Below are 18,576 nucleotides of genomic sequence, written 5' to 3' on the forward strand. Positions count from 1 at the left end.
TGTACGAAGTCTTTCCAACACCATTCAAATGCTCTCCTATTTCTCTCTTTCCCCAAACCCCACTTGTGGGATTCCACTGGGTTGTTGTTGCTGTTGTTGTCATATTACCCACGTAAGAGCTAAAGGGGGAATATCCTATGCGATGGATCTTCTCTTCCTTCTCGTATATGCTATGTGGCTATGCCTCCTTGACAATGCTTGGCATCAGCCAATGTACTCCAACCTCCATTCCTTACCACCCACCACAAGCGTGCTGTTACTTTACAATGCAATAAGAGATGATTCACTTCTTCTCCCGTACATATGCAAATGTAGCACCAACTGACATAAATGATCATCCTTTCCGTCAGGTTCTTTGCTGGAAATGTTGCTCCTCTAGCTGCTAACCATGAATGATCCTTCTCTAGGCTGTTTGTAGGAGATACGTGAAACTTATTTCTTAATATAGCATAAAGACAAATCTCCTTGTGGTGAAGCATAAGTTATGCACATACCTCTAGATTGAAGACAACGGGAGATTGTCAATGTTGGAGATACGGGAGATTATGTATTATGCTTTCTTGGAAATCTTTGTTTGTTTGTATATTTAGCGCAAGTGAACCTTTTCTAGTTGAGACAACAGTTCTAAAGCGCGTTCAAGTTATCTAAGTTGGTGCAGTCAGAATGAACAGTGCTGGTGATAAGGCCCCACCTATCGTGGATTTACCGTGACATGATGTTGGAAATCCTTGAAGAATGACATTGTGGGTGTTTGTTAACCTGTTAGGCACTTTTGTCAGAAAGGCACACTTGCGAAAAGTTAAAGTACTACATTCATTGTCTTACTAACCAATGAAGATATAAGCGGTTGAACTGAAAGATTTCAAACCAATCAGTCTTCTGGGAAGCATGTACAAGATCATATCTAAAGTTCTAACAGAAAAAGATGAAGAAAGTGATGCGGTTGATTATTGGGAATCAAAATGCATCTACCTGGCAGAAGCAAATCATGGATACAACACTAACTGCTAAGAATGCCCTCCATTGAGAAAAGTGGAAGAAGGTATCCTTTGTAAACTGGATTTGGTAAAAGCATATGAAATTGTGAATTGGTTTTTTCTTCTTAAGATGCTGAAACTGTTGGGATTTGGTTGTAAGTGGATGAATGGATTAAATCTGTTGTCTCCTACCAGATTTTCAATACTTATTAGTTGAGCACCAACAGGTTTCTTTTCCTGCAAAAGGAGTTGAGACAAGGGGATCCTCTTTCTTCTTTCCTATTTCTATGGGTGATGGAAGCTCTCAGCTTGATGATAGATTTGGTGGTGCAACTGCAGAAAACAAATAAGGAACCCATGGTAGTGTTTACTGAAGTAATAAAACTAAATGTGGGGAATGGTAGAGGATTAGAATTTGGCAGGATAGGTGGCTGGAAAATGGTATGTTGGAGTTTCCTAATCTGTATAATCTGGTCACTGTCAAATTTTGCACTTTGGCTGACTGCCTTAATGATGGATGCTGGAACATGCAATTTAGAAGAAATTTACTAGAAATGTCAGTGAGCTGATTGGTAAACTTGAAGGTTTTTGCTCAAGGAAGACCAACACGATTACCTTGTAGGTGTGTTTGAAATCGATGGAAACTTCTCAGTAAAAGCATGTTGTGATTGGTTGCTAGAAGGTATACTGGGACGGTGGCCCATTGACTATGGAACACGATTTGGGTGATCACTGCTCCCCCCCCCCCCCAAAAAAAAAACAAAGAAGAAAAGAAAAGGAAGTGGGTGGTTTTGTGTGGGTTTTTGACATGAAGCATGTCTAACACATGACCACTTGCCGAGGAAAGGGTTCAGCTGAGTAGTGCACCCATTCACAGCAAAAATAACACTAAATCAGTGAAGCACCTACTCCTGCAATGTAAATACATATACTCCATCCGTTTCGATTTATGTGAACCTATTTGATTGGACACGGAGTTTAAGAAAAAAGTGAAGACTTTTGAACTTGTAGTGTAGAATGAGGCACATATATTTTGTGTGGCTATAAATTATTGCATAAAGGTAAATCGTTTCCAAATATGGAAAGGGGTCCTTTTTGGCACGGACTAAAAAGGAAATAGGTTGATATAAATTGAAACGGAGGGAGTAGTAGATATTGTTTATGTTGTTGAACTTATTTGGAATTATTAGATGATGCCTGGGAAGTTGGTGGATAGTGTAAGCAGCTGGTAGGGACAGAGGTGAAGAAGAGTCAGAGAAAGCTATGCAATGTCATTACTCTGTACTTTTTGCACATTTTTGGAGTGAAATAACCATATATGTTTTGAGGATAGAACTTTATCCTTATCTTTTGCATAACTTAAATACTTGGAGAATACGTACCTTTGGTGTATGGTGATGCATAGAGATGAGAGAAGGGGGGGGGGGAGGCGTCTGTTTGGTTGGGCTTGGGTAGAGCTTTGCCGGAGAAGATGATTGGCGACTTCTCTACTGCTATTGCTCGCCTTTTCTCCTTCTGTTTTTGCCCTCTCCGTCTGTCTCTGTCTTTTGTGACAGCGAGGAGCCAGAAGGAGGAGGGAGATGGAGTGGTTGATGGGGGCTATGGAGTTGGACGACGGCTGGCCGAGGGAGAAGAGAGGGAAAAATAAGAGAGAGTTGAGGGAGGAGAGAGAGAGGGGGTGAGGGGAAAGATTAATAAAGTGGAATAACTCTATGTTTTTTATATAGCTATGATGGGTAAATTGAAAATTCATTGTAGTTATGAAAAATAATTAAATTAAAATATAGTAGTTATTATCCATAAATAACTTTTGGAATTAGCTATGATAGATAAATTTTTCTTTTGAAAATAATAAATAAAGATTACTTACTAGTTAGAAATAGGCTTTAGTTATTTTTTTAATTATTACTATTATTTATATATTTTATTTTTGCATGATGATAATATAAAACGATCTTAAGAAAGAACTGAAAATTTATAGGCTTCTATTTTATTTGGGACTAATGTGTAGTTGTTATTATTGTGCTATTTAAATAAGAAAAAATGCCCAAAAATGACCTTGTGGTATTCGAAATGGATTAATTATAACCCCCGTTTAAATTTGAGTCCAAAAATGACCCTACCGTTATAAAATGGGTCTAATAATGCCCTTGTGTTATTCCAAATGGATCAATTATAACCCTCGTTTAAATTTGAGCTCACTAACGACCATGCCGTTAAAGAATGAGTCTAATACTTAGTTAGTAATGATTAAGGGAGTAAATGAATATTTAAAAACTGACTAAATCGACATAATCATACCGTACCGAACCGATTTTTAGTTTTTTTTAATAAAATCGTATATTTTTATATAAATCTATAACTGTACCGATAATTAGGGTATGTTTTTTATTTTATAAAAATAAATCAAAAAAATATTGAACCGTACCGAATAAATTTACATATGAAACATATATTTATATATTAAGTTTAAAAATAATAATGTATTAAAATTTGTACATTATTTATATTAATATATTATTATTTACAAATATAAATATTAGACTAATTCTTTAACGGCATGGTCATTAGTGAGCTCAAATTTTAAACTTATTCGACCCATTCTTTATAAATATTAGACCCATTATCATTTTAAAACTTAATATATAAATATCGAACCGTACCGAATAAATTTACATGTGAAACATGTATTTATACCGGGTCTAATAATAAGTTTGATATATTTACATGTGAAACATATATTCACATGTAAATTTATTCGGTACGGTTCGAATACATTTACATGTGAAACATATATTCACAAGTAAATTTATTCGGTACGGTTCAATATTTTTTCGGTTTATTTTTATAAAATAAAGAAGCTACCCTAATTATCGGTACAATTATAGATTTATATAAAAACATACGGTTTTATTTTAAAAAAACCTAAAAATCGGTTCGGCACGGTACGATTATGTCGGTTTAGTCGATTTTAAAATATCCATTTACACCCCTAATCATTATTATCTGAGGGAGATAACAGTATTAGACCTATTCTTTAACGGCATGGTCATTAATGTGCTCAAATTTAAACGAGGGTTATAATTGATCAATTTCGAATAACACAAGGGTATTATTAGACCCATTCTATAACAATAGAGTTATTTTTGAACTCAAATTTAAATGGAATTATAATTGATCCATTTCGAATATCACAAGATCATTTTTGAGTCTTTTCCCTTTAAATAAATACTCAAGGAATCAAGAGCACACGCCTATTTGTTTTTTATTTTTGTTGAGATTAACGCAGGGGTCAATTTCACGAAATAAAATACGGAAAAAAAAGTGTGAATTCTGGCAGTGGAAGGCGCAGCAATCTGGTGAGAACACTCTAAACGACGGCGTTCTCTCCTAGCAAAATGCTACTGTCCCAATGTTCAAGCCTCGCCGTCGAACTCTATATAAACTCGCCCTTTCTCTTGTCAACCTTTTCCCCTGTTTTTTTCAACCGTTGTAACCGATCCAATTCGCCATGAAATATCTCCAGAAGAATCTTTGAGAAAAATCCTACCTCAAAAACCCTAATCTTCTGTATCTCATCGTAATTCCTCTCTGTTTGCTTATAACATGAATCGATTTATAGTACGCGTTTGACTGTGTGCAACTTTTAACTATGGAAGACAAAGACACAGAGCTGCTGTGTAAAGTCAGCGCGAACCATCTTTTCTTGGCTCAATTCGAGCCATTCCGAGCCACTCTGCGGAGTCTTCGTGCTCGGAATCCTGAACTCTCTCGAGCAATTCTTCAAACAATTGTTGCACATGGCGGCAGATTAGATTCGATTATCTGGTCCCGCTCTTGCCCTTCTCCTGCACTACTCACTTTCCTCTGCACCCTTGAACTCCTCCATTTTAATGAACCTACTTCCCAACTTTGGTCTTTTGATGCTGCTACTCTTAAATTAAGGGCTGAATTCTGTTTGTACTTACAAACTGTGATTTCAAGGGTTTCAGAAAGCATCTCGAGTTCGAAATTGGACGAAGAAGCTGTTGAAAATGTAGATTTAAATGGAGATGCTTCGGGTATTAATGAAGATTTGAAGGGTTTAAGTGAAAGTTTGAGGGTTTTGGTGAAAATTGCTGATGTTGGTTTGAGGCGCTTGAGGCCGGATTTGATTGAAATGGATGACATGGTAGAAAGTGAGGGAAATTCAGGGGGAGATATTATAGTGGAGGAAGAGGAAATGACGTGTTTGAGGAAGCTATTTTTGGAAAATGCAGATATCTTTGATGTTTTGTCTCTAAATATAGAGAAACAAGTTGGTTGGGTTGAGAATGAGGATTCGGGTATGGCAATCACAGTCAGGACGGTAGTGAAGCATAAGGAGGTTGAGGATAGGGTGCTTAAATCACTGCAAAAGTCCATTCAAATGGCACATTTGGATGCTATGAGGGACTGCCTAATGAATAATGATGTGGATGTAGCTATTTCGCATATTCGATTTCTACATTTGGATTATGGGGCTGATGAGGAGGAGTATCGGTATGTAGAATCATGGTTTTACATCATTATTTGATAAGTTCATAACTTAAATATATTTGTTTAATATCATTGTAAATAAATTGTTAAGTGACTGTTACCTGTGATTTGTAAGTTCATTGTTCCATGGATTGCTGAAATATGAAATACGTAGTTGGGTATTAGGAGTTACTCCGCACGGAAGTGGAGCATAAATTTCTTGATAAAGTAATAATTTTCATTAAAAGTAGGCAATACATGCCCATGTTTGAAAAGTATATCAAACAAGTAGAAAACAGTACAAAAAGCTATAGTTTTCTACAAAAGACATCCAATCTTCTTTACATATGGGAATCTCACGGGTGCACCAAAAAGAAATAAGGGATAAGAGGTTATACTTCATCATAAGCATTCCTATTATGCTCTTTCCATACGGTCCACATAAGTGCTAGAGGTGGAGACTTTGCATATGCTTTATGAAGCTACTTACCTTATTGAAGGGCAGTAGGGCGTGGAAATATTAGTTTGATTAAGATTACTTCATTACTGCAGATTGTTTTATAAAGGCTGCCTTCAGACAAAGGAGTTTTTTTTTATGATGACGGTAGTTTCTGGACCCATCGCGCACCTTAACTATTCCAAAGGACAGCTTGCTCACGTTTTAATATGAAGAGTGCCTAAGAGTTCCATATTTATTACAACTACGGTTCTTTTTAATGTTTTCTGTTATGCCACTGAATTTTAGGATTGAGTAGGTGATTCATATTTGGTTAATGGACATGACCATATGTTTTTTCTCGAATATTATTAGTTCTGTCCTCAGCTAATGCAGATCAACATGTTGCTTTTCCTGATGGATGGTCAACTTTCTTTTCATGTACCAGAATAAAATGCAAATATGCAATATATTCTATTTCTGCCATCATGTGGATGGAGAACATTGGAAAAATTAATTTTTTGACCACCTTACAAAATGACTGAATGGGCAGTGTTGGACGTGCTTGTGATATAGGAAGGAATCAAAATGTGTTACTTTTTGGTGTTCAATTTATTTCCTGTGATGTTCTTGTCTCTGTTTCGTTATTCTATTCTTGTTCTCTGTTATCTAGCACGGTCTCAAGAGATCTACTCAGGAGGGTGTTACTTGGGAAGGACAATTATGGAGATGCCTGGTTTGAGATGCGAGACAAATTCTTATCAGTTTATGGGGAAGCACTTTCATCTCGTTGTACACCTCTTGTTAAGATGATACAGGTGGTGATGCCATTTCTTATTGAAAGTACAGTCGATTCTGAATATTGGTTTTTCATGTGGAAATCTCACATAATTTTTTTACAGCCTGCAATATCTGAGATTGTGTACTTAAAATGTTGTTTTGCTTTTGATAGTTGCTTAGTAAAGTGCTTCCCTTTTAAATCTTTGCTTGATTGCACCCAAGGGTGTCACATAGCGGTCAATGAACAGAAAATACTAGGTTTTTTATCCTCATCTTCCTAACTTTGGCGGACATGGTTTCCCAATGCATGTGTTGGTGGGAGGTAGTATGCAACCGGTGGATTAGCCGATATGTGCGAAAGCTGGCCGAACACCACCGGAAAAAAAAAATTTGCTTGGTTATGTCCCTCCCCCCCCCACCCACACACACACTCCAACCTTTATCGCTTTAGTTAGGTTTACCAAATCCTTGGTTGTGTTCAAATCCTCTTTAAAATGTAATAGTATATGCAAAATCAAGTATCACTATAATTACTCTTTTCCTAAAAATTTGACCTTGCCCCCATTTTAGGTTGTTCCAAAAAATTGACATCTTTCCTTAGATGAAATTTTTGTCTCTTTCTACCCGTTCGATAGAAGCTAACTACTAATTACATTTTTTCAACCTGATTTGGAATCCTATCAACTAACTGTTCTACTATGTTTACATTTGAAACCATTGCTTTATATACTTTCAAGATTAAATATAGGAGTGATAATTGTTCAAATTTTAACTTTTAATACCTGCCTTGTTCATCAGATTGGAGGAGTAATTTAGACGGCTTGCATTGTTTTAGAAGGATTAAATGCTCTCTCTTGAATTTTGGAAGAGGGTATTATAATTTTCACGGGAAAAGGTGATTCTTTCTACTAACAAATAGAAAGGTTTATAGAAAAAAGACAACATATCGTCAATAGCAAAATCTAGAACTCATAATCAGCTGAATGACTGTGCTGTGTTTTGGCCAGAAATGTTGAAACTGAAGCTTTACGCAAATCTTTGTTTCCAAAAATTGATTGTATCACCATTGCTTGCTTTAAATCTCTTTTTCCAAAAATTGATTCTAGCACCATTGCCTGCATTATCTCTAAAATTCCTGTAAAAATCTTCCTACACTTTTGTTATAATACCTCAGAAATGCGACAAAGTGATCTAACTGGTCTCCCACTACCGTTTGAACTCCATACTTTTTCAGTTCCCCGTGTAGAGCTTTATCGGAAATCCTAAAAGCTCTAGTCCCTAGGACCCCAAATTTCATAGCTGATGTAATTTTTTTCTAATTAGCACAAGCTTTGGGTGAGCGAGGAGGTCATGGGGTTCCCACATGTATGGGTTTGGATTCCTAAGTGCCTTGAACGCCGTTCTTTCCTTGGTTGACAACAATGAGGGCTATTTGAATGTGGAAAACTTGAGGAAGAAGATGATTACATATGTTAGCTAGTGCTTTATGTACATATATTCATGCAAAAATGTGGATCACCTCCTATTTCTTTATCAGGTGACTACGCCATTGTGATGGGTTTGGGGTGCAGTGGATGATGTCACATTTAGTGTTGGATGTGCTACCTATATGAGCCTTTAGGAGAAAGAAGGGAAGACATAAAACATGACATGTTTACCCATTAGTCATCAAGTGGATCCTGTGGAAGGACAAAAATAGGAGAACTTTTTGGGGAATCGAAGATGACTTTGAACCTATAAGGAATAACCTATTATTCTTAGTTAGCCTTTGGTGCACCCATGAAGTTCCTATTGTATTGAAGATTGAGTGTCTTTTGTAGAGAATCATAATTTTGTGTAGGCCTCTAATTTTTTGGTATACTGCTTGTATTTTTTCAAGTCAATAGACTTGTTTGCCTTATCAAAAGATATGTTTTTTTTTCCTAATTAATGAAATTGTACTCCTTTCACCTTCCCACTCGTGTTCAACATAAAATTCCCTTACAAATTTTCTATCTTTTTTGCTATTGAGATCACTATGCATTTTGAAGACATATAACGAGTAGAAATATAACATAGTTCTTCTAATTTGTGTCTCGTTCTCCCCTTATAATAAGTGTTTAGTTTGCCACCTTACTAACTTCTTGTCGATTCTTTCAACCATTGGATTCCATGCAACACAGTCCTTGGAAGCTGCACCTAAAGGTAGTCCCACATAAGTCAGTCGAAGGGAGCTAAGCTTACAATCGAGGAATTCTACTAATGGTTCAATATTATCCACCTTGCTTGTTGGATTTATGTCAAATTTCTTCGTATTTATCCTAAAAGCCAAACTGGTAAAAAATCTCACACTATGCTTTTCAGATGATGGTGTTGATCTACCTTGTCATCACATAACACCTATATCATCCACAATTTAAGTTGAGACACTTTTTCAACATGGGCCCCCAGATATGGCTTGTTGTTATTTCAGTTTCCCCCTTCCGTAATAGCCAACTTCTGCAACTTCTGCAGAAATCCATATCTTCAATTAGCATATAATTGGAATCTTGCCCCTATTTTAAGACTCTTAATATAAAGATTCTTGGGGGCCATGTTGATCTCCAGCTTTAGAAATCCCTACACAGATTCTCCACTTACCTTGATAGACCTAGACACCAAACCAAAGTAAATAGGTAGCCAACCAAGCTCACCAGCAGTACCCCCTTCACAGTGAGGCTACTGATTTGCCATGCTTGAATGTGTATTCCAGCCTTTGTCCCTAACATAGAAGTTTGTTAGCTTCAACTTCCGATGATAATTGTATAGCGAGACGGTATCACCAAACATTGACATCTTCAGGTTCTCACCTTTCATTCTCACTCACTTATAGCTTTCAGTGACCCTGTTGAGGAAGTTCTTCCTCTTGTGTGATTCTCCTAGGTATTGTATGAGCTATGCCTTCTTGCCTAAAACACTATGTTGCAGTGTTATTAAAAGCCATCAATTTGTTGCTTAAACTGATGCAGTATGGAAAGCAGAGAGTTACAGCCTCATGGTTGACCTTATAGGTGAAGCGATGTGTTTTGGGCCGTAAGGTGCAAAATGATCCATAAAAAGCGGTTGATTCTTTTGAATTTGATTTTCCGAAGATAAAGAAAGAAGGGAAAAGAGGAAAAAATGGTCCTTTTCCATTTGAATACTAGGACTTTTCTCACATGCTTCTTCTCATGTATGGTTGTGGTGTTCTTATTATCATCATTGTCTTCTTCTTATTCTCGAGTTTATAATGCCTATTCTTTGCTGCTTCTGTTCTCTGGTTTTTCCCCCCTTTTCTTTTAATTCATTTCTTTCTTCTTTTACTTCTCCTAGTGTGTGAGTCCTCTTGTACGACTTGTGGTTCTAGCTTCCTTTTTGCTTCTCCTTCTATTACCTTAGTACAGTATCAAAGTAATTTAGTGGCAAACAAAATGCTGTAAAACTAATTCTTTTATGTGGTTGATTTATTGGAAATTGAAAATTATTTTTTTGACTGACGGTATGTTTTTTGGGCCTCATTGAAGTTACACTTGATTATGCTTAGGTTAATATTGTTGTTATTAGTAATTTTAATTGTATTTGATGTTATAATATTACATTCATACATTTATACTAGTATTTTTGTATTTTCCATAAAACTAAGAAGTGTACCCTTTCTTGCTTTTCACTTAAAGCCCCATGAGCCTTTTCATTTTTTTGTGCTCTTCGTTTTTAAAACCACTGCTATGTTGGGAACTACCGTCTACAAACTTCTATTTTTTTGTATGATCTCATCTTTGTCTGAGTGAAGATCTAAATCGAAGCTAGTTTTGGGCAGATAACCCGCATACTTATTTTTGAGAATACACACTTATACGCCCTTAATAAGTGGAACTGAATGTTGATTTCTGGAGTATTTACAGGTCATTCACGATGAAATGCTCTTGGAAGAGATTGGGAGTCTCAAAGCTTCTGAAAGTGAGCAGATTCCTCTTCCTCTTCAGCGTCTCAAAGTTTTTATCCGAGAACTGAATTCTGAGACGACTTTAAACAACACAAATTCATTGCTGGAGACTGTTATTACTTCTTGCATGAGAGAAATGTACCATTATGCTCGTGTTCGTGGCTTGCATGTACTGGAATGTATCATGGATACTGCCCTGTCTGCTGTGAGAAAGGAGGAACTGCAAGAAGCCAGTGATGTACTGTTCACAATTACACCTTCTGCTTTTTATATGCAAAATCCCATATATAAGCTAGAGATTCATTTGCTTTGAACATAAGAAGTCACATTCTGATATTTCTCTTTAGAAGAAAGAAAAAAGAATGGCACATTCTGATGTTAACTCTCTTGTTACTTCATTTTTAATTGACAATGAATTGCATTACTAACTTCTATTCTTTTTACCTTTTTTTGAATAAAAAATTTGTTGTATCCTTTTCTATATAGATTCTTTTGCTGTTGCCCCGACTTCAGCCTCTTGTAGCCGTCCTCGGTTGGGATCTTTTGTCTGGTAAAACGGGTTTAAGAAGGAAATTGATGCAGCTTCTCTGGACAAGTAAATCACAAGCTCTTCGCCTGGAAGATTCTCCACAATATGGAAATAGATCAAATGAGGTAGTTCCCATGCTTCTGTCATGATAGAGATGGGGCAGACTGCAGTTTTTTTTAACCTTTCCTGTCTAATGCTATTCCTCTGCAAGTTATGTTATGTTCTTTCATGAGCAGATAAATTTGTAGGTTTTTACTTAAACTACCTTTACTTTGGCAGGTGTCTTGCATCGAACATCTCTGTGATCTCCTGTGTTATCAGCTTGATCTTGCTTCTTTTGTTGCATGCGCGAATTCTGGCAAGTCATGGAGTTTGAAGTCCTCGCTACTGTTGTCTGGTAAAGAGTTTATGCAACAAGGAAATGAAGATGTGCAATGGGATCCCTTTGTTGAAAATTTTGTGCTGGAAAGATTATCTGTACAGAGTCCTTTGCGGGTAAACTCTATGCTGTCCTTCCACAGTAGAACATTACTGTTTGCACTGGTGATGTGTTTCGCGGATTTTTGGTTTCGTTTTATTTTTGGAAGAGAAGCATCTTTTGTAGGAAGAATTTTTAATAATAGTTGAAGGTAAGCAGCTTACTTTCATCCTTTCTCTAGCCGAGAGTTTATCGGAAATAACCTCTCTGCCCTTCCAGGGTAGGGGTAAGGCCGCGTACATCTTACCCTCCTCAGACCCCACTTGTGGGAAAAGGTTTGTTGTTGTTTAGTTGAAGGTAAGCAGCTTATTTTATATCCCACTTGTTTTTGATAAGGTATTTAATGTCCCACTTGTTCAGTTGTTCAATTCTATATAGTTTTCCTTTTTTTTCTTTTTTTTGTATAAATATGTTTTACTTACAAATTTGGCTAGAGTTTCATTGAAATGCATTTGCATTTACTCGGTACCTTACTTGCCTGCTCATTGAATCTTGAGGTTGCATCTGCAGGTAGTGTGTATGGATTGTATGATACTATTACGAAAGAAGATGATCAAGTTAAGACGTCGCCTCTTTTCTTAATATAATATTATCCTCAAATTCTAAAGATTCATTAAAAAAATTCTTAAGATTCATTAAAATTTGAGTGGTCATAGCCTGTCCACAGATGGGATAGAAGAGTGCTAACAACTGGTACATGTTCACATCCCCGATAAAAGGATCATCACGTTGCCTAAATTCACTAGAAAAAATAGAACTACCAGTAGAACCAATCCAAGAGCCAGAAAATTTTAAGTTTAAGATCAGCAAACAATATTTTTAGTAGATTATTGCACAAATTACTTCTCTCCTCTCTCTCTCTCTCCCTCCCATCTCTTTGCTTCTATTTTGACTTTGCTTTTCATATATCTTAAAATGTATCTTTCTTACACCTGCTACATACAATCAGACCTCTCTATAATAACATCCCTATATAACAACACTTCTCTATAAAAGCCAAGCTTTTTCGGAACCAATTTTTATGTTATGTTATAATATATGTTCTCTATAACAACACTTCGCTATAACATCCAAAAATATTTGGAACAAACGAGGCTGTTATAGAGAGGGACTGTATTAATATGGTTGATTTAATTCTTTTCTTTTGCTTTGATAATATTTTGGATTTGTAATTCTTTGCCATCTTCTAGGTATTATTTGATGTGGTTCCAAGCATTAAGTTTCAAGATGCTATTGAACTGATTAGCATGCAGCCAATTACTTCCAATCTAGCAGCCTGGAAGAGGTGTGGTGACTCATTCTTTTGCAATGTGTTGTATGACTTAGGTTCAGTTCTACGTTTACATCATGCATGTAGATACTTTAGATTCGGCTGAATTGTAGGGCAGCAAGCATAACTTTGTAGAGATAGCTGCTTCTTTATTCATTCATTTTTTTTTTTGATAAAGTAATTATAGAGCTGCTGTGCTTGTGTGTCGATGCATTACTACTGAGCAAATGGAGCTTGTATTAATGTCCTTAATGTTACAGCATGATTATTTTTTTTGAAAGGGTTACAACATGATTATTTAAAATGTTACATTTTGTTCTTAGTCTGGGATCAAACTTCTAATGGCTAAAATGTGTATGGAGAAATTAGGTTAACTCACTGCATATGTTTTCCTTTTATTCCATTTGTACTTTGGTAGGATGGAGGACATTGAACTCATGCACATGCGTTATGCTTTGGAATCTGCTGTCCTTGCACTTGGAGAGATGGAAAAGAATATCAGTGAGGGAGTAGGAAATGGCCAATTTAATTTTTGCTACCTGAAAGATCTGAAGAACCATCTTGATGCCATCAACAACATTTTCCGCAAGGTGTCTACTATCTGAAAATTTCTTATGTAGTTGTCTGTCTGTTCTTGTTCTTGCTCTGTCCTTGTCTTCTGCATTCTTAATTCAGTTAATGCAAGTGACTTTATAGTTCGACTCACACATTACCTCGTCAGTAAAGTCCACATCAATAAGTTGGTATATAACTTTTAAACTTCAAAATCTCATTAAAAAAGTAAAGAAAAATATGAAAATATAATGCTTATCTTTGATTTGTGCACAGTTCTGCTTTCCGATGTTCAAATGGTTCACTAGGACGCTTGCTAACTGCTTACTGTGTCATGTATACCAAATAGGTGATGTCAGCAGATGTCAACAGGGGAGTGGCTATCACCCCTCAATCAAGAGCCCCTTATAAATTGAGCTAAGCTGAATCATGAATCATGTGATATCTTTTCGTTATCCTTTTGTCTGCCAGTACGCAAGTTTTATAATTTAAAGTAGGTAAAGTGAAAGCTTTAGAAAACTTGGATTGCAAAAGATAGGAGAAGAATGAGCAAAATATATGCTGGATCATCTTGAACAGTGTCTGTATGGTTGGAAATGAGGACAAATGAGCAGTAGAAAGAGAAACCGCTGAAATTCCTAGGTCCTCCGCCTTTCTATGTTATTAACTCAGGAAAAACTAGACATTCCTAGGATATTTGACCAATCCAACAATTGGGAGGAGAATGAGGGGAATCCAATATAGTTGTGGGTTCTTTAGGGAAAGAGGAGAAAAATGGTTCCACTGAAAAGCTGTGCCATTCTACCTCCTGAGGATTTGTTATGTATATTCGTTGATGTCACGCCCCAAATCCCAAGGAGACTTGACGGCACCCATTAATTCCTGTCGGACGAATCCATAATGCCTAGTATGTCAATAAGCTACACTTGCAGAAGGACATTCTTTCACACATCACATTGTTCCATGCAATTGTTTTTTTTCGATCAATTAATAAATTTCATCCAAAAAATGGCAAGAAAATAGTCTGTATACAAGAAGTATACCAAAAAGCAGAAATCTTACAAAAAGAAATGGCTTTCTAGGAACGACACTCATTTTTAAAAGAAATGGTTTTCTACGGATGACACTCATTCTTCTATACATATAAGAACTTCGTGAGTGATCCAAAAAGAAATAAAGGATAAGAGCTATTCCTCAAGTGTACAAAATCCTTTTCTACTCCATCAAAAACTCTCCTATTTCTCTCTCTTTCTCTCTCCCTCTCTATACGGTTCAAATAAGTGCTAGAGGAGCTGCATCTAATGCCCTGCTTCTTCTCTTCTTCTAAAGGTCCAACTAAACATTATTTCTTTCACCGTGCCCGACATCACCCACTCAATTCCGAATTATCTCAGAATTTTCCACCACAAGCAAGATGCTATTGACAATGTAAAAGGTGGAGATTCTCATCTCATCTGAGTTTTTACACATGAAACACCAATTGACACAAGTAATATTCCTCTTCCTCAAATTTTCTGCAGTCAAAGATCACCCCTCGCAGCTAGCCAAGTGAAAACACACACTTTCTTTGGTATCCTAGGATCCATACTGAGATATGTGGAAAAACTGACTCCTCCCTAAACAGAGGCTTCTCATAATAGGATCATTTATAAGAAAACAATCTTTGAGGAAGAGTCCTTACTCCGGACTTAAAAATATACATCATAAAACTATCCCATAATACATCACGGGATCATCATGAACCTTTTAAGACTTTGCTAACAATACACAAGATCTCGAGACATAGCCCGACTTAATCAAGAAGAGAAAACTCAAAGATGCACCCACCGAGCTAGCAAGTGGGATCTATCAAGGTGACAAGAGGATGGGGATCTTAACTCGACGTCGCCTCATAGAATACCTGCAACTGTAGGAAAAAAAGAAAACAACGAGGACTGAGTATAAAATACTCGGTCAGTGTCATTGACCTCCCTTCAAAAGGTGGGACAAGACTTATAAGAAGCATGCATGTAAATTAAATGCTTAAAGGCAATTCTTTAATTAAAACACAAGCTTAATGGCAATCACATAATTTATGATGAAATCATAACTTTGAAATTATCATGCATTTCCAGTTCTATAGGAAGACTTTTCAAAGTTTTCAAGTTGGCTTACCAGCATTAGTTATGGTGCTTCAATACACTGCACCAATTGTTATTATGTCCTGCTAGTACACATACCCAAGTGGGCTCCCAAGTACTCTAGCTTCCCACGTTCAATATATGTCATGGCATACTCGTGCCCAATTTCTGGGTTCTCGGTTACCGATATTCAAATTTGTTCAATGGTACCCATCGTTGTGAGACTTTGTAAATCAAGGTTTATACCAAGTCTTCTTTGCTTGTTTCTTCATACCAACTTCCAGGCCCCCGAGGTTGTTACAACAACCACGGTTGGTACCTAAATTCTGGTCTCCCGAACTTCACCACATCACCTCAAGAGCATAAACATGAATTCAACAATTCAAAATTTGATGTTAGGCGGGTTGATTTCAATAAAGTGGTTAAAAATTTATATATGGCTCATATGGCCTAAACAACATATCCCTATGGCTCTTGGCCCAAGCATACATTCAAGAAGTGGCCTCTCGTCCTTACATTCTACAATTTAGATAACATGCCATTCATGGCTAATCACACGGCTATCATGGAATCTAATTAGGTTCATTCCCAAGCTATCCATCACATTTCACAATGCATAACTATATCCACTTTTCATCTATAATGTTTAGTGTACTAGATAGCTCAAGTTTATATTACTTTGTTCAACCATGGCGATACGTACACTCGCTCGCCCCCACTAGCATATTTCCACATTTCAAATCCCTTTTTGAAAGAATAAATCCCACTAGCATATGTCCACATTTCAAATCCCTTTTTGAAAGAATAAAATCATGCAATTTTGGAAAACGCCTTAAGAAAGGTTAGGCCTCAACTTACCTTAGCCTTAGCTTTATCCTTCTTCCGTTACGTGATGCTCCAAATGTCCAACGCATTTAGTCTACATGTGTATAATTCCATTCTGTCAATTCGTATTTGCTTGAATCCGATGAGACCTGTTTAGGGCTCAAACATTGGATACAAGCCATCCACATCTGATTTCCTGTTAAATGTGTAACCCAAATTCTTCTTCAATTCAATTCTCTTAATAAAATAGGCTATTGAAGCTATTCAAGTCACTAGTATACTTATTTAACAATCCCCAACCACTTTGCATCTTCTTCCCCAATTACTCAACCATATTCAACAAAGACCCATTTCTAGGTTTTAACTAATATTTCAATCAAATTAGAATTCCACTCATAATCACCTAGACCGGGTAGTGGATTACACTCTTGACGACAAATTCTGAAATTTTCAACTTTTAAGCTTCTTGAGAGAGATGAAGATCCTAGGCAAAATCCTTGGATTTGGATGTTAGGGCTAGCATGTAGGAGCTCTAAATAACCCCAATACTCAGAAATGCACTTACCTTGGTGGTTGGTGCCCTGCGCTTTCTGAGGCTGGCCTTTCTCCAGCTTAGATGCAACAGGTTTTCAGTGCATTTGGGCTGAACATTAACATCAGTTACATGAGGTTGTGGCAAAATTAAGAATATTGGAGAATATTAGCGGAATACCTGGAACGCAGACTCGGTATTGTATTGCTTTTATGTTGAAATTAAGGTGAGCATGTGGTCATACAGAGGGAGAAGAGCAATTTGCTAATTGGAGGGAGCATATTATGTCACAGTGAGGTCGCTGACCCATTAGTTTCCTGTTCAATTTTTTTTTATTATATCTTAAATTGTTATTCTGGAGATTGCTAAGCTTGACAGAAGTATTTTGGAGAAGGTACATGCTAGCCTCAGAAATATCTTTCTCCCAGTTGAGCGAAGGTGGTACTGCAAACAAGCAACTTCCATCGAATGATTTGTGATACTGTTGCAATGACAGAAATTTTCTTTTGTGTGGACTGTGGTTTGATTTTTGATCTAGTTGGAGGAATGATTTATGAAGTTTGCTATTTCCGTCTTGCCCCTTGCATTTGTTTTGTTAGTCCTTGTATTACTTACAGCAAAGGGCTTTTTTCCCCCATGCAATCACAGATACTGATGGTGAACATTATCATCTCTCTTCTGCATATGGATGGCCTTTCTCTCAATTTGACACCTTGTGCTTCATCAAGCAGCTCATCTGAATCATCCAATATATCGAGGGAGCAACAATTGGAGGATGCAACTCATGATGGGCGAAATAAGACCGTTGTAATGTTTATAGGGCAACTATTAGATATATTGCGGCAATATCTACCATCTTCAAACTCAGAGAAGGAGAATAACGGGGAAGTAAATATGTCTGCTGCTATCAAAGAAGCCATAGAATGGAGAATTATGAATGCCAAAAGATTTATTGAGGATTGGGAATGGCGTTTGTCAATTTTGCAGTGCCTTCTGCCCTTCTCTGAAAGACAGTGGAGATGGAGGGAGGCTCTTACGATATTACGTGCAGCCCCATCCAAACTGCTAAACCTGTAAGTACTAGTGTTTCTACTTTGTCGTTTTAATGCATATAATTTAGAAATGTCCTTTTGTTTCCAGAAAACTGAGTCAAAAACTGAGTCAGTTAATTTCTATCCTTGCATTGTGAGTCCCCATCCCCTCAGTTTCCACTGCTGCCTTTCCTGTTGGGCCTCTAGTGTTGCTCCTTACCTTTCAGTCCTTAGTTCAGTTGAACATCAATTTGCCTATCTTAGCTCTCTCCCTCCCATTGTAAATATCCTCCATTCTTTCCCATGTTATAGTCATTAAGGAATTTAGTGTTTTAGAGATTTGGTCATATTCAGTTATATAGCGTCACACATTGGATATAACGTACAAAGTGGCCTATAATAGTCTTGTACTATATACTGCTTGTACGTAGGAACTTTTCGCATGATTAATGATATTAGCCTTATAAAAAAAATAGTCTTGTGCCTTTCCAACCATTGCCTTGAAGTTACGGTTGGATTCTTAGAGTATTTCATACGATATCAGAGTCAAATATTTGACACACTTATATCTGACTGGGTTAAATAGTATCTCGTATCTATTATGAAGAG

The 18,576-nt window shown here is 36.8% G+C and overlaps 1 protein-coding gene across 1 annotated transcript in view; it reads left to right on the top strand.

Moving 5' to 3' along the window:
• Positions 1-4,332: 4,332 nt before the first annotated feature.
• LOC104093489 (uncharacterized) overlaps positions 4,333-18,576 on the top strand; it is a 102,587-nt gene continuing 88,343 nt past the window's right edge. Inside the window, exons 1-8 of the mRNA XM_070182474.1 lie at positions 4,333-5,498; positions 6,584-6,728; positions 10,590-10,868; positions 11,117-11,284; positions 11,439-11,654; positions 12,828-12,922; positions 13,326-13,497; positions 17,585-18,009. Of these exons, the coding sequence (XP_070038575.1) occupies positions 4,630-5,498; positions 6,584-6,728; positions 10,590-10,868; positions 11,117-11,284; positions 11,439-11,654; positions 12,828-12,922; positions 13,326-13,497; positions 17,585-18,009 (2,369 nt within the window). The 5' untranslated portion in view covers positions 4,333-4,629. The remainder of the gene's footprint in view (positions 5,499-6,583; positions 6,729-10,589; positions 10,869-11,116; positions 11,285-11,438; positions 11,655-12,827; positions 12,923-13,325; positions 13,498-17,584; positions 18,010-18,576) is intronic.

This window comes from Nicotiana tomentosiformis, chromosome 8 (genome assembly GCF_000390325.3).
Source record: "Nicotiana tomentosiformis chromosome 8, ASM39032v3, whole genome shotgun sequence".
Lineage (NCBI taxonomy): Eukaryota > Viridiplantae > Streptophyta > Magnoliopsida > Solanales > Solanaceae > Nicotiana > Nicotiana tomentosiformis.